This window comes from Dromaius novaehollandiae, chromosome 4 (genome assembly GCF_036370855.1).
Source record: "Dromaius novaehollandiae isolate bDroNov1 chromosome 4, bDroNov1.hap1, whole genome shotgun sequence".
NCBI classification, from domain to species: domain Eukaryota; kingdom Metazoa; phylum Chordata; class Aves; order Casuariiformes; family Dromaiidae; genus Dromaius; species Dromaius novaehollandiae.
In genome coordinates this window covers 39,295,472-39,312,389 of record NC_088101.1, presented here as the reverse complement: position 1 = coordinate 39,312,389, position 16,918 = coordinate 39,295,472, and the positions used below count along the sequence as shown (strand labels likewise).

Below are 16,918 nucleotides of genomic sequence, written 5' to 3'. Positions count from 1 at the left end.
AAATGTATCTAGTCAAGAAGCCCTGGCTCATGGATGTTATACTAATATTATATGTAATAATATTAGTATGTGAATAACTGAGAAAATATAAATACCATGTGAATTATTCAGATGATAAGCTGGAAGAAAACTCCCTACATATATTGAGACAGAGTACATGAGACCATAGCTTTATGTATACCAGTAACCATACCTATGGAGAGATCCAAATTGAAAGTGGACCCTGAAAAATTCCTAGCTCTCCTTGCCATTAATCTGAAGAAAGTATGGTATTTTCTGGAAAAATATATTTCCTTAATAGAGTTAAAAATCTACTTTTATTTCTTAATCACATCTTCTGTGGGATATTTAACTCTCATTTTCAAGACATGTGATAGGTGTCTGCAGGGTTTCAGCTTTCCAACCTGTGGACGATGCTTAAAACTATTTAGTACTGTTAGGTCTCTCCCTCTCTTGTGACCGAAGAGGAAGATAGACTGTTTTCATTTCTGGCACCCTGACTACAACTCTGGATAGAAAGGTGGTGTCATCTAGTTTCAATTGCTTGACAGCTCAGCAGAATTCCTCTTCCTCAGACAAAAAAAAAAAAAAAAGAAAAGGTACGTTATGAAGTAAGACTGAAGATGTCACATTAAAAGGTAACCCTTTCCCTCATTTTCTTCTTCTCTGTCCATGGCAGTGTAAGTGCTCTAATGGCTTGCATTAAGAGACGACTGTATCTATGGCATGCTGACATGAGGCCTCCACCCTGATGGCTGCTCTGAACAGTAATACAGTATGCACCATAGAGAAGAATTTCAGAAAATGCTTAATGTGTATAGGAAACTAAGCTGTGCAGTATAAGATCTCACCAAGACATACTGTCTGGAGAAAAGTCAGCCCAAGATGTCTGAAGAAAACAAGCATGTGATGGCATGTGCTTGTGAGTCATTTTCTAGTCTAAACTCTTCAAAATGTGCCCCTGAATTTTTAATGAAGGTCTCAGCAGAGGACACACCACTAAATCCAGCCCCCACTGAAATCAGTGGAACTATTTCCATTGACTTAAGGGAGGGCATCATGCACACTGATGCCAAAGGAAGGAAAAAAGAGGCAAGCCAAATGCTACAGTGGCGAGCCAAGGGGGAATGGTGTTTGCGCTGTTTTCCACTGTCAGGTGGCATTAAGGAACACGGCTGCAGAAGCAAATCTGCTGCCATAAAATGCTGGAAGAGGCTGCAAGTTTGTTCCATTCTCATTCTATCCTAAGCAAATATGTGGCTGAGGGATGTGTAAGAGCTTGTCTTGGAGACCACAGTACATGCTCTGAGGCTGTGGCTTCCCATTTGGCAGTTTTGCAGCCGTTTTTGGCCAGGGGTTTTGTTTGTTTTTCATTTTTGTTTTGTTTTGCTTGCGGGTTTCCTGGGTTCTTCTGGCTCCCGGTTTTTCCCCAGCCAGCTCAGCCGGGTGACCTCGTTCTCTGCCCGGCCGCACGGACCCTGGGGCTGGCACGGTGCAGGGAGGGCTGCAGAGGCAGCACGCACCGGGCAGCCCGAGGAGAGGCGAGGCAAGGAGGCAGCTGTCTTCATTAATCATTGCTGCCTCATTTGTGCGAAGTGGCAGGCTTGCTCTTAGGGTGGAGTTACGCAGACTTTATAATAACAACAGCAGCGAGAGGCAGGAAATGGAGGCTGCTGTGGAGAGTGGCACGTTCCCTCCTCTGTGCTGCTGGTGGTCCCAACCCAAGGGGAGCAGGTTCAGGGAGATAAAACGGCCAAAACCTAACCTCACAGGAAGTGGTTCATTTTATAAGTATTTAACACTCAACTGGCTGACTGTGGGGTCAGGTGAGTGCTAATGCTGGTTCAAGAGAGGGGACAGAAGTCAGTGGTTGGAAGGAGGATTGGGTGGCGCATTCCCTTTTAGCGACATCCGAGCGTTAATTAAATCAGCCTAGCTATAGTGTCAGGCAACCCTCCTAGTTGCCTGAGGTGCCTGGAAGCAGAACTAAGAGAAAAAGGAGCAAGACCTCCCCCTTGTGCCAAGAAATAGTTCAGGAGAAAAGCTTCAGCTCTGCTTTTTCCAGAGTTCTAGGAAAATTTCGTTTGTTTGAAACTCTGCTTCTGCCACTTCTGCGTAAATTGTCCAGTTAGGTCCTGGCTGTTTTTTTTTTTTTTTTTTTTTTTGTTTATTTTTGGTTTTGGCCTGAGGGGTACCGTATCAATTTAGCTTTCCCTGAAGAAGGTATCTCTGCAGACATATGACACATTCAGTATTGCAAAGACAGACCTCTTACCTGGACCCTTTCTATCAGCTCTTCTGGTGTATTACTTTGTAGGTAAGGAAAAGAGCAGAAATCATGTTTTATTCTTTCAGTTTGCCTGCTCTAGAGGCTCTCTCTTAGGTACTATAATGAATTATCTTTATTCCAAAGCATATAAACAGTGAGAAGAATAACTTCTCAGTCTAATAGTCTGCACATTTTATGGGACTGATGGTAGAAATATCCAGCCCAGTGTTGAAAAAGCATTGAATGAAGCTGTATTTTTAAACATTAGCACATATCCTTGTTGCAAAAAGTAATATTATTACTTTAAAACTATTGATAATAGTTAATATAAATTAACTGAAATAGTTAATTGCAGGACCATGTTTATTTACAGCTGCTAGGAGAGAGAATGATAAAATCATCAGGAAGATGTGAAGCTTGATCTCCCACAAGGTTTGGGCTATTTGAGGTTAAGATTCCAATCTTTGGGAAAAGAAACTTGCTTTTAAAACAGTGAGTCTACAGTGACAAAGCTGTTCAGTGTTTCATATGGATTTGCTAATGGGACTATAAAAAGGATTATGCAGTGTTTATATTGTGGAAGCACTCAGTGCTCACAGCAGGATGGTACCTCTGAGCAGGTCCGTGAACAGATTTTGTAGTTGCCTCTGTGTTGCCTAAAAGACTACAAATTCCAGGCCAAACTCTCTTCAAAAGACTCTAAAATGCACATCAGACTTCTGTTGCCACCAGCTCTTTTATATCACAGTAACTTGCAAATCTGTGGTATAATAGCTACTATAAAACGTACCTATACTAGCATATTGACCTCTTAGCTTAAAATGCCTCCTGCCCCATAGTCTGTGTGTGTTTCAAATGTGAAGGAAAATATTAATTACCCTTGCAAAAATACTACCCAGAGGAGAAATAGGTGAAGAAAAACATTCCAGAACTTACATATATAGCACAAATGGAATACCCTTTGCCACTATGCATCCAAAAACAATTGGATAAAGCCCAGTAGGTAGTACTTGTAAGAAAGATAGGTTACTGATTTGTTCTTTATTTACAGTATTACCATTGATCCTTTCCTTAGGATAACAGATGAGGTATTAAATACTACTGTACTAGATTAAACACATTTGGATGCTTCCTTGACACTAGTGGAAGTAAGTATTTCTAGTGAAAATATTATGGGTTGATCTGACTTTTTTTTTTTTCTTTCCCGCGACCAACATAGTTACTAGGATAAAAAGCGTGAGTCTTATGGGTTGGGTTTTTCCTCTCCTATTCCTGCTTTAACTACTTTGCTTACCTTTCACTTAAATACCTTTAAATACATGCTGCTGGAAATCCCAGCGCTTCTCCTTGGAGAATTCCTTAGTATGGAAGTTAAGGAGCCACCTGTCTTAGCTATCAGTATGTAACTCAGGGCTAGAAACCATCTCCATTGACCTCCCTGACTGAGCAATTTTTTAAATCTTAAAGGTGTTGTAATTTGAAATCTGGGAGTAAAATTTGAAATCCAGAGGTAAAATTTTTTCCTGAGAAAACATAAAGGGAATGAAGAATAGACTTACAGTATTAAAAGTCCATGACAAGGCCAGAAGAATGCCTGGGCTTTTTTGTTTGTTTTTAAATCAGGTGTGTGCTGTATTTTTAAAATTCATGTCTTCTCTCATACACTTTTTAATTCAAATTCATTTCTTTGAAATGGTAAAGAAATGAAAGCTGTTCAAGGCAGGAGGCAGGGGTTATTTAGACAGTTTGTATTTTGTTTTCCCTAGCATTTGTTGAACTCCAAGGAGTATTTGAGAGCAGGAGATGGAATAGCTTTCACCTCTGCTCCTTCTGTGGAGATTTAAGAGCTTCCGAAACAAAAGGTGCACTAAAAGCATGAAGGGCCATACTTGAGGTTGCTAAGGTTGTAACAGAAATGCAAAAGCAAAAAGAAGGGAGGGGTTGATGGAGGGAAGGAGTGAAGAATTTAGTCAAGTTCCTTAAGAAATTAATGTTTGTATTAAATATTTATATGCATGCAAGTAGCTTAATTCTATAGATGTCTGTAAGATTTTTTTCTTCAAGCAATAGGTACCATGTCAAAATGTATATGATGGCTTAGGAGTTAACCCTTTTGAAGAGACAGATTTGATATTTGTATCTACTAGTAAAATGAGTTCTCTAGAAATATTCTAAGTGATGTTAATTTCCAGTGAGTTCACCTCACTGCTTGGGATTTGGAGTTCGATGGGTTACCCGAGATCCGTACACCCCGCTGTAGCTTTCTGCCCCTGTCCAGGAGGGAGGAAGGTCTTCTAGACATTTTTTGTTTTTTGTTTATTTGTATTAATAACTTAAATAGAAGTACTTTCAAAGTCCCACAGGACAAAATAGCATGGAGAATTTATCTAGCAATGAAGACGAAATGAAAGAAGTTGACAGGTTTATCAGTTCAGTTGTACATCCCTCATTAATTGGTTTTTATTTCTAACGCCCTTATCATTGTAATTTGCATGTACTCCAAGCAGCTGTACTGAATACATTTACCAAATGGACGCTTTCTTCCATCCTCTTGCAAAAGTAGGCTTGAAGAGGTTGGCTTTCGTCCCCCTTCCCCTCTGCCCCCAGATGAGTGGGTAATATCAGTGCTGTGTTAAGGTGCGTGGAAAAGAAAGTGAAGCTGAGGTGTTATTTAGGTAGGAGTTTTTTTTCTGTCAAATGACTTTTATGGAGCTGGGTTAGGAGTCATGCGATTATGCCAGAAGCTCGGAGATGTTTCTGGCATACCTGCTGCCTCCTAGGTGGATCAGCATGCCTGAGCACGCTTCTCGGAGAGGTGTGAGTACGAAATCGTGGCATCCCAGCATCGTGGGATCTGGGTCAGATCCCCCCCTTTTTTTTTTCTTTTTTTTTCTGTTTTGGGAAAGGAAAAAGCTCAGACCCAAACAGAACATGGTTTTAGACTAAACAGGGCATTCAAAGAGTTGCGACTTCCCCTCCCCTCCTACCTGCGGTGGCACGTCATTGAACTCTGCAGTGGACTTTTCCATATTCAGTTGAATTCTTCACTGTTAACTTGTTGCAGGGGAGACTTCTAAACTGCCATTGTTAAAATCAGCATGAATCTAGAAATAAAATCTGCTTCAATTTTTAATTTTTTAAGCCACTATATTGTGAATAGACATTACAGTTGTCTGTCTAAGACACTGGCATGCGCGCTCTCCTTGTGCGACTAACCCATTTGATCATGGTTTCTTTCACTCTGAAGCCTTGGTTTGTTCTTCTTCTTTTTCACCTCCTCTTCCTCTTCTGTAACCCCTTCTTTTTTTCCTCTAGCACTCATGAATAGTGCACATCAAAAATGCCCCGTGGAAGAGGTATGTCTGACACAGCACTCTGTGATTCTTAAATCGAGTATGCTTTGCCGATTTCCGCTCTGGTTCTGTGATGGCACAGGAACAGCACAGTTGTCAGCTTTCGCACAATAAGACTCTACCACTTCCTAAATTGCTTTTGCTATTCAAAAATTTCTTCCTCAGCTAATTTCCTTTTTTTCTGAATCAAAATGAAAAAGTAATGTGGCCATTGAAAAAAATTATTTGAATATAAATATGGCAAAAATAGAAAAAAGAAGAGGTCAGGATTTATTTACTTTATGTGACTTAAAACAAGTGGAAAGAAATGTTGGTGACTCTTAATCTGCAAGTGATTACGTTTTGGTAAATTTTATCTGATGATATATGATGTGAGAGAAGAACATTCTATTCTTTTTTTTTTTTTTTTTAACATAAGGAGGGTGAAAGCGTTTTTAGAATTTTGTGCCTTAGTGCTTTTATTTCTTTCAAAAATGTCTTTTTTGTTACCTCCCCAAGAAAGGGATAAAAGAACATATCTCAGAAATGAGCTATCAAAAGCAAAGCCGGATGTGTTTAGCGCTTCTCTGTATTCATTGATGGACTGTTGTAACTAATGAAAAAAAAACGAAGTTCCAACTCTAGGGTCACCATAATGCGCAAGGCAGGAACACATTGCAAGCAAGAAGAAGAAGGGGGATGGGACCATCTCTTTTGGTGGTAACTCAGATGTATAGAATGACTTAAACTGATTATGAAGCTGCGCCCTCAACCCCTTAAAAACATCCCCTCATATTTAATACAAATAATTTTTATTTGAACGTGGCCATTCTTAAAATCTGGAATTCATGATCCGATGCTGTATGCTCTCAGTTTCATTTATGGTGGTTTGGTAAGGGATGTGCTATTATCCTCATCTTACTGCTGTGATAGTATATTTTAACTTCTTAAAAATTTTGTTTATTTTATTTCAATAGCTTCTCGGACCTCTAGCCATAGTGAGCAGCAGAGGGATAGAAGGTATGATGCAGTTATTTATATTACAATTATATGTTGTTGAAAAGCTTATTAGATTGTGTCACAGTATTACTTTTTATGTATTACTTTCTCCTCCAGTTTGTTTTTTTCCATCTCACTTTCCTTTTTGTTTTAAAAATAAATTAGACTTCGAATAAAACAGAAATATTGTGGTTCTTAAGCACAGGGTGGGTTAAGGGTTTGAGGAGTTTTCTGGTCAAGTTTTCTATGTGTTTTAAAAAAATATTAAAAAAAAATGCAGTCAACCAACTATCTCCTTTTACTTTCCTGACGCCTATTTATAGATTCACTTGGCAATGTAAATAAATGCACACATTCAGGCCTCCTTCCAGTTTCTCAAAGGATATTGAGAAAGGAGGTCACCAACCTGGATAGTTAGTGAACTGAGTCTGTCATAATTTTAGGAGTAAATGAGCTGTATCCCTCTCACTTTTTTAAAACAGTTTTAAAAGTTATATTTCTGCACTGTTTTTTCTGTTAGCAGACAGAGGCTTCTGTAGCAGAGGCTTCATCTACTCACAAAACTCAATTCTCAAAATGTATTTTGTGCCAGATTTAAGAGATCGGTGGTGGTCTGCTCCCCATGAAGTCGTGGTGTAGACAAGCAGTTTTAACTGCCCTGTTGTCTTCACTCTGCAGCAGGCTAAGGGCAAGCACACGATCAGTTCTCATTATCCCATGAAGACTAAGGCTTGTTCCATCTGACTGAGTTACGCTTGTATTTAAGCATGTAAATTATTTCACTGAAGCCAATAAACCTACTTTTTGGCTTTGGCGTTTAATTAGGTGCTTTGAATGGAAGCCTGAGTGCTTGATAAAAAGGTCAGGTAAGTTACTTTGAAATCATGAAAGATATCTTTGGTTAAGTCACAAAGGTGTGAGGTGCTCTGATTTCCCATCCTGAGAAAACCATGCTCTTTTAAAATGACTATTTTAAAATGTGTTTGTTAATTATTCCCCTTGCCTTAATTTCCAGGCGTCCTGAAATTACAATAGTTGCTGCTGAACCCCTCCGGCAATCCTCCTGGTTTCCGGGTGCGAGCCCTGTCACTCCCCAGGGATTAGGATTCCCTTCTGCTTCGTCTCATGCTCAGTGGAGAACAAATGAACTTATTCCAGCTGAGGTGAGCACATATTTACATGAGGTATATGTTTGATTTTTAAAGGTAAAAGCTCATTAAGCTAGAGAGAAACAACATTATCTGTGACAGGGCTCTTTTCTTCTGCACGTGTTAATTTAGTATTTTTAAATTATAAGGTTTTTTTAAGTTAACCTTTGAACATATATAAATTTTTATCTTTTGGTTTTGTAGCTTCCACCATCTTATGAACAGGTGATAAAAGAAATCAATCAAGTGCAAGTCAATACAACAAATAACAATAATGCTGCTGCTCCTAGACATACCACTACTTCTGCAACACAAACTGACTTTCCAGAGGAACTTATCAGTCGTTTTCCAGGAAGTAATGTAAAAAACAGTCTGCCTGCATGCTGGGAATCTGCAAGCTATCCAGGTGAGCTGTTTTGGTTTTCCATTGACAAAAGCCTTACTCTGTCTCATGAAGATGCTCTTCATTATTGATGTGTACAGCAATTAACATGAAAAACAGTAAAATTTCTGGGAGCGATTACTTCTGTACATTCCAGTAGGACTCCTCTCTTCTGAAGAACTGCCATATAGGTTAGTCTTTAATTAAATTTGTTCTGTAATGAAGATGTAATATATGTGTCTTTATGACTTTACAATAAAAATCCTTAAAGTTTTGCTCAATTCAGTCCGTTTAGCCATAATGGCAATTGCTTTGGACCCAGAGGAGCTCAGACCTCCAGTCGGAATAACAGCAGTGTTACACACGCTGCAAAGTGTACAAACTCAACTGGGAAAGTTGCTGTACTGTTCTTTGGTCGAGATATTGCTCACATAGCACCCTTGTGCTGTGAGCTAACGAGTAGTTTTGAACTCATAACCTGTAGATTTCATGCATTTCACCAACCACCAGCTTCTTCCTGTAATTGATATTTTTAATGTATATTTTTAGAAAGAGAATTGCAAAATTTCACAAGCAGCAATATGTTCTGAATGAAAATCATCAGGTTTCCCATTGTAATGGGTGACAAAAATAGCATATTGTGCTGGAATAGATAACAGAAACCTTTTCTTTTCTTTTTTTTTAGCAGGGCAGAGTCCTCTCAAACCTCCTAGGCCTTCTGCATCTCTCCTGAATAGGTCTCCTTCAGAAAATGAGACTTCCTTAATAGTCTTTGAAGTTTCTGAAGGTCAGAGGTGCCAAGAAAATCCCAATGCTGTGATATGTCCTGTGCCAAAGCCAAGATCAAAAAGCAATCTTAGACCTGTGGTCAAAAATACTGAAAGTAGAATACCAGACAATGGGGAAGAAGTGAATCAGGCTACCACAAGAAGGCATCAACCTCCAACTCAGCAGTTATCTCTCTTAGATGATAGCTTACTGGACAATCACTTGGCAATGGACAGCATGAGTACAGAAAAGAGCCAAAATAGTATTGTTTCAAGGATCAAAGCTTTTGAATCCCAAGCAACTAATGATACCTCAGGATCATCAAGAAAACCAGAAATTGCTCCACGATCATTCACCTCAAGATCTGTAACTGCAAAGAAGCCAATAGTTGCTCCGAAGCCAGGTGTAAGCAGAGTTTCAGGAGACTGGGATTCATGGACAGAAAGCAAGTCAACACCTTCTTCCAAGGAATTGCAGCCTCAACCTGAAGTAGTTGGGAGCAGTGTTGTAACCAAACCTGAACTGCCAAAAAAACCAAAACCTGGCCTTGTAAAAAGTGTTAGTAGCGATTTTGTTGGTGCAAGGAGTGGGTCAGTTGCAGAGAACAGTGATGGACAAAAGAAATTTCCTGTTCCTGCTCCGAGGCCACTTGTTCCCAAAAAGTCACGTTATGTAGAAAATCCTGCCCTTCCACTGGCCTCAGTAAAACCAATTACTGCTGCTCCCCGTCTTTCTGTATCTGCCCAAGAAAAAGCTTTCAAGCCTCTGGGGGAGTCGCTCTCAACCAGCTCCTCAGCACCTGCTTTGCAAAGTAAACTAGACGTGGAAGGAGATCTGATCAGTTTTGATGATGATGTTTTGCCCCTAAGTCCAGTTTGTGTAGTTAAAGATAGCAGCAGTTCTGAAGCAGCAGCAGGTAAGAATAAACTTTTTAAAACTGTCACTGTGGTTAGTTTGCAGGTATATGTTACTATGTGAATTAGGTCTATTCTGCCTGTCCTAACATGGTTTATTTGTGTATATGAAATTCTTTGTTTGCCATTATGTCAAAATCTCTACGAAATTCCAAGTAATTTGAGGCTCAGAAGGCTTCTAGGCTGTATAAATCTCAGAACTTGCCTGCTGGTTTCATTACATGATTGCTAAAATAGTGATAAAGTTGTATGCCAGATGTCTCCTTCAGAAAGTATCACAACTCACTCTCGGGAACTTGGGCCATCTTGTCTTTTGCTGTCTAGTCCAAATAATTTATTTGAGGGCCCGCGTTCTATATTGGAGACCTTCTGAGTGTAGCGTATGTATAGGTATTTGTAGCATTAGGCCATCCAGAGGAGCAGCAATGATTATCACGTTTAGGGAAAATTGCTATCAAACATACTGGATTATTCTGTCCTTTTCACAAGTATCTGTTTATTTTCTCTTCCCTATCCTTGTGTGTTGTCTTGTCATGGGGAGTGTGTTTTGTTACACAACTTCAAATTTTTCTGTTAAGTGACAATAATTATTTCATATGGATGGATTAATTACTACAGCTACATCCCTTTCATAAACCTTAGTTGATTCCAGTAAGCACTTGAGGCCATTTTTAGAGGTGTTTTAGGTAGTTTAAGACACAGATGGGTGTTGGGCTGTCACTGAATTTTACAGCAATGGATTTTTCCCTGCTAGTATTCAAGCATGTGCTGATGTAGCCTATTCAGCCCCATTGCAATCCAGAGAGAGTTCTGCTTTAAAATAAATGGTAGGTTGTATGAGATGCATGTTTAAAAGAAGAACTGTGATTTTTTAAATCTGTTTTTGCCTCATTTATCATGAAACATTTCAGCTCTCTGAAAAGGGATACATAAATACTATGTAGTTGTCAAGGTAAATCTTTATTAGTGGCTGTTAGGAATTGTGATTTTGTTATGGTTCATGGATTATGTCATTAGATGAAGTTCTGATTTGTTACCACTTTTATTCTATATTGGCGTAAAAACCTTAAGGCAGATGTAGAAAGTTCCTTACGGTTCTGTACTGCTGAGAGCGGTATGCGTGGACATACGGATCTCAGGGCACTTGTGAAAGCCATGAAATAGGGCTGAAATGAGCATACTTGTAGCAGCAGAAGGTCCTGCAGGAGAGGTGACCAGCTCAGCATGGGCATGAGTCCATTTCTCCTTGGACTGAGAGGTTCCAGGAGCCCTGCAGGAGCTGTGCCAAGCCCAGGAGGAGGGAGGAGTACTGAATGATGAGAGGTGTTTCCTATTTATCTCAAGGAAGCATATGACTGACGATATCTAGCTGGGGATAGAGCTGCAATCATCTTTTCTGGAGACTGCAGTTACAGAACAGCCATTGTGGATGTGATGGTTTAGAAGAAAGTTAGAAGCATGTGAGAAGATGATTGTTTTCCATGTGTTTAGGTTAGAACTTGTAGTTTCAATTATTTTCTTTTGATTAAGGGATGCAACAAACAAAGGGCAAATGTAAGTGCTCCAAGTAGCAGGAAAGAAAAGAGAATTCTTAATTTGGGGAATGTGTAAAAAGGAAAAAGACTGCCTCTCTCCAGCCTGGAAAAATTAAATAACATTAATTCTGCTTTTAAATCAGAAGTTCTGTGATCCCAAAGAAATTTACCTGAGAAACCAGCTCTTATGATGAAATGGTAAGAATGGCACTCTTCACCATTCTGATATCCTAGGTGATATTCTTGACTTAATTAAGAAGAAAATACCATTCCTATGGTTAACGGAAGAATTGTTCAGCTAATAGTTTCCTGGCTTCTTCTTCAGTCAACTGTCCATGATTTTACTGGTTTAATAAAATGGCATCTTTGCTGTAACCCCTTCTTACTTACTAAAGAGAAAAAGATCTGACAGCATTATTGCTTTAGTAGAGTGCAAAATTAGGGTTCATTCCAGATTTTTGCAGCCATCTGTGAGCTCAGGACTCCATCCTGTATCCATGATTACTAATGCTAGTGCTACGTCTTGACAAAGCACCCACGAGAAAAATACTGACTTTCTGAAAAACGAGGCAGCACACAGCACTAACGCTAGCTATTTCTCCTGTTCCCATAGGAACAGCTTAGGATTCGCGAGATGAATCCACAGTAAAATGTTTGGTAAAGGCAGGACAAGAAGCTATAATCTTGCTCCCAAATCCCCAGACTTTTGCATTTCTTACATATTTGTCATTGTCATTACTTAGCAAAATGACAGAACTCTGCTTGTTGTCATGGCAACCTTAGGAAATGAAGAAGGCTTTTATGCAGTGCTGGTTGAAAGTGAGCACCAACAACTTGTTTGTCAAAAAGCAGTTTTACATCACAGATTACAACGTTCATGAAACTTTTTTTTTTTTCCCCTGAATTGCAGCATGAATGTGCCTGGTGCTTAGACTAATGTAATAGAATCGGACAGACAGATAAATTAACTGCTTCTGCTGATGCCTAATGCAAAAGTAAGGAGGCAAATTGTTCAGCTGGTGGTGGGAAAGGTGCAGGAATTGATGTGAGCATATGATTGAAAACACAAAACAGAAACAAATTCAGAGTCTCCACAGCAATTTAACTGATGGACAGAAAACATGAGCTACCTCCAACAGGAGCCTACCGTCCTTATAGTAGTAGAAGACATTTGCACATTTTCTACTTAGCCAAAATCAAGCATGTGAACTACAAACCAGTTTGTAGTTTCACCAGTTTAGCTATCAGTATTCAACCAGTAGTTTAACTAGCATAGCTAGCTGGATGATTTTCTTTCAGATTTCCCTCAGGCAGTCCCGTTATCCCCTCTCCAGTGGCAGAGTTGTAGCTGTGGCTTTCGTCAGTGTTTGGTAGCATCTCCAAGAGCACAGCTGTTTGTAGAGTGAGCCTGCTCGTACCCGAACATTAAAGATTTTATCTTTTCCAACCGAATTGGGGAGGGGGAATCATCCTTGTGGTGCAAGTAGAGACTCTGGGTGCCAAGAATACTTTGAAAGCTTTCAGCATCCACTGTGCCGGCTGAAGTCCGCTGGAGCATGAGAGGTTCAGCAGCTCTGAGACTTGGAAGTAAATTGTGGCAGAGCCTCATATCTGATTCATGTCTCTGATGCTGGCACAAGGGAAGTACCAGAAAGGAGAAGCTGGGAATGACAAGTCTGCAGGACAGGTCCTTTCATCGGTAGCCAAAACTGATGCCAGTTTTAAATAACTAACCACGTCATTTTGGACTCAAAGGCTGGAGGTAATGTTCAAAGGCATTCGCATCCTAATGAAATTACTCGTGTTCAAGTCAGTTATTTAGAATGTGAATGCATCTACTTGGGACTGTAAATCTCGATGTGTTATAACGCTTTGGTGACAGTTGTGATGTTTTGGATCGTCAGATTCAGAAATCGTTAGATTTCTCTTGCAGCTGGTAAATGGGGATTTGTACAGTCATTGGGATGTTCCTTAAGGTTAAAAGTTTCAGTGATCTATGAGGTGGGCTCTTTTCTCACTAATCTGCTTTTACAAAGGCTCAGAAATGAAATCCTAGTGCAAGTTAGACTGAGTAGATCTAGTTCCATGGCTTCACTAGGTCCAGGATTTTACTGCACTTATATATACTCTATATAGTATATACACTATAGTATAGTGTATCTATACAGTATACCATATATAGTATGCTGTATAGTATTTATATATATGTGTGTGTGTGTGTGTGTGTGTGTGTGTATATATATACCGTAACTTATATTGGTTGCTATGTAAAGAGTGCAGTGTGCCTGCTAGCTAAGTGTTCTGATATGTTTCAGACAAGGGAAATAGAGTAACAATGCATTAAAAGCATATATTTAAAGTAAAACCTGGAGGTGATTTTGCTAGAATATTTCCGTTCTTTTGCTGTGCAGAGCTATTCTGTTTTCTCTCTCTTTTTTTTTTTCCCCCTCCCTCTTTAAAAGATGTCATATAATTCACTGATTCCGCTATTCCTGATACACTGGAACTCAATTTAAACCAAATGCTTTGAAAAGCAGTTCAGAGATAGCGTCTTGCCTTACCAGCAGGAGACAGCTTTCTCTTTCATTATCTTTGTCATATTAGTGTATTTCAGTTCTTACAGTAATACAGTTGCGGCATTTCTTAACTGGTTTGCTCCTTTCCTCGCGGTATGAAAGTTCAGTTCTGCCTGTGTGGGGAAAAACCCAGCCAAGTCAGTGACTGCTATCCGCTTATGCATGTTGTTCCTTCTTGTGGCATGAATGATGGTGTCTCTGTGACATTGTCGCTAATTCAGAGCCGCTGCTTGAATAGCTCCAAATTTGTCTGCCGTCAGGACATTGCTCAGCTGCTTGTTTTTAATTGCTTCTGGGGCAGGGGGGAAAGACCTAGGATATTTCTAAGTGGTAGATTAGCCCAGAGTTATCTTGAAAATAACATAGCTTTTCTTATGGTTCTGCTGTGTTACTTCCAATGAGTCTTCCCGTGGTTATTTTAAAAAGTTACCTGTTGTCTTTTTGCCTTGCTGCCAAAAGTGTCATCCCCAGAGCAGAGTGACATTGTCTCATCCATTTTAATCCACTATTTGGCTTAAACCACTGATAAAAACAGGGCTGTTTTAAGACATTGTGTTGTGAACTGGAGCTGATGTATGGGTGCGTGCTGAGTCCTGTCGGTTTTGCTAAAAGCTTGGTGATCTCCAGCAGCAGTGGTAGTAAGCAGCCGTCATCTCTTCAGACCCTGTGGATATTTGCTTAGTGAGCAGTTGGAGCCCACAGGGAGCTTGGAAGTGACTCTGCTGTTACCAGAGGAGATGACCTTAGATCTGAGTTTGGGAAACATAAGGTTTTTTCTTTCTTTCTTTCTCTTTTTCTTTTTTTTCAAATCATAGTCACGTAATCAAAGTCAGAAGTTTCAACCGTTGATGCCAAAAGCACACAAGGACTAATTCTTATCACCTCTAGTAGTACAGGCGAGCTAGTAGTAGACTCAACTGTTGTGCTTTAAGAGACAGATAGATGTAGACATTCCTGCAGTTTCTGAGACAGAAGTGACGAAAGCCGTCTGACAGTCACAGCTCAGAACAGGTCCATTTATAACTGTGTCTTTGTGTATTGTGTAGCGCTGTAGTTTTACACTGCCAAAATGTTTCTATTGCTATTAAGTGTTATGATATGCCAAGAGATCTTGCTGGTCTAATAGTAAATTTGATTTGTGTCTGTTTTCTAATACCTTAGATGAGATATTTCATCACTCGATTAAGAACATCTTGTTTTTTTCAACCAGCACCCTTATATTGGATCTTCTGTTGCATCTCAGCAAATTTTGTTGACACTTTCCAGAGAACATCAAACTCTACATAAGATGTGTGATTTTATGCACTGTCGTCATGCTGATCGCTAGGCGGCTTCTGCAAGCTCTGCATGTATCCTGTAAACATCATTCTTTCTTTGGACCAGACTCATTCTTCAAAAAAAAAAAAATAGCTGATCCATCAGATGTCAGCAGTGAACAGGGAGCAGTGCCTAAAACCTGTGCAAGTAGTTCGCTACATTTTCTCTCCTCACAGTAGCAAGGACTGTTGCCAGATGAATTCCCCCTGTCCTTAAGTTTTTGCACAATCTTTTTTTTTTTTTTTTAATCTGGTTTATGTGTGAGAAGCTTGAAATTTCTGTTTGGGCATCTGGACACAGTGTTTCTGGGAGGAAAAACAATGCTTATGATAAAATTTGTTGAAATCACTGTGTTCTTGCTCCCCTGTGCTGTGTGCTTGTGGTACAAAAACATAAGCAGGTGAACAGACAAAACTAATACTTTGGCAACTGCACTGGAAAAGCTGGTTACATGTTAAGGTTGTTACTTACAAGAAGTTTTTACTAGCCCATGCAAATACCTGTCTGACTAATTGTGCCGTATCAGGTAAAGCAAGTCTCCTTGGCCTCATGAACTGCGTATGTTTGGTTGAAGTAGGGCCGCACAGTGTGTTCCTGGCCTCTGCCTCAATAACTGGGCTAATAATGAAAAATATCTGTGTGGATGGAGGAGGAAGAAATCTTAGAATATTATGAGAGCACATTTGCTTGTCTTTCCTCCAATTCTAAGTCTGAAATAATTTCCAAAGCCATACTAGCTCTCCCCCTGACTATAGTATTCCCTCCTGTTGAGTGACCTGGTCTACTCGCCTACTGTTAAGGTAATGCTGAGAAGCCCAAGTTTCACCTGGGCATACTTTCAGGTTACACACAGACTGCACCCTGAAGTGCCTACATCCTTTTTTTTAAAACAATCTCCCAGCATATTGACCAACATGGTCATGGCCTGATCATGGCATTTTTCATGCAGGGAGTTGCAAATTGCATATTTTGAAGAAGGCTGTGTAGTCCATATTATCCTTTCCGTGTCAGGAATACCATTTCTAACAACAGTGAACTGAAAATTTTCTGATGGAAAAATACTGGGGAAAAACCGAGATAGGGAAAATCAGTCAGTTGAGCTAGAATACCTGTAGTAGTGCATCCCTTCATACTCGCAGACTGAGAGTCGTAATGGCTCAGTGGTCAGACTTTCAGTTGTAACGTAGTATTTTGTAGCAGTTGTTCAGCGTTGATCCTGCTCCTGTTTAGGATGCTATCTGCCGGATTTCCATTGAGTCTCCGGCTGTATTCCTAGGACATGCCTGTTGGAAATACTCCTCCGTGTGTGGGTAAAGCGTGCTCCCACAAAGTGCTTGCGCTGGGCTGGGCTTTAGTAAAGCTGTGTTGATGAGGATTAGCCCTACTCCCTTTTCCTGGAAAGCCCAGATGACAGTTGTGCTCTGTGTGAAGGGAACGTGTGAGCCTTGCCTTTAATCACCGGTTTAGGGTGGGTTTTTGTTTGTTAGTTTTAATTCTACTTTGAAAGTAGACGCTGTTGCATACTTCTGCAGTGGTAGCACTGCAGTGCCCGCATCAACACCTCTCATATTGCATTGTTCCTGTGTGTCCCGAGAGTACTTTCTGCAGGACTCAACTTCTTCAGATAGGCTTCTTCCGAGTAGGTAACGTTGCTCTGTGTTTCCAGCTTTCCCCATCT

General features: G+C 40.0%; 1 protein-coding gene across 10 annotated transcripts in view; it reads left to right on the top strand.

Annotated features, from left to right (window-relative positions):
• SH3D19 (SH3 domain containing 19) overlaps positions 1-16,918 on the top strand; it is an 85,493-nt gene that overhangs the window by 42,602 nt on the left and 25,973 nt on the right. For 5 of the 10 annotated variants that reach the window (XM_064510806.1, XM_064510810.1, XM_064510809.1 and 2 more), the window contains 4 exons: positions 6,579-6,621; positions 7,616-7,763; positions 7,953-8,154; positions 8,816-9,814. In XM_064510806.1, coding sequence (XP_064366876.1) covers positions 6,579-6,621; positions 7,616-7,763; positions 7,953-8,154; positions 8,816-9,814 — 1,392 coding nt within the window. Of the gene's footprint in view, positions 1-5,584; positions 5,626-6,578; positions 6,622-7,615; positions 7,764-7,952; positions 8,155-8,815; positions 9,815-16,918 lie in introns of all 10 variants that reach the window. The other 5 variants (XM_064510813.1, XM_064510814.1, XM_064510815.1 and 2 more) reach the window with 2 other exon arrangements.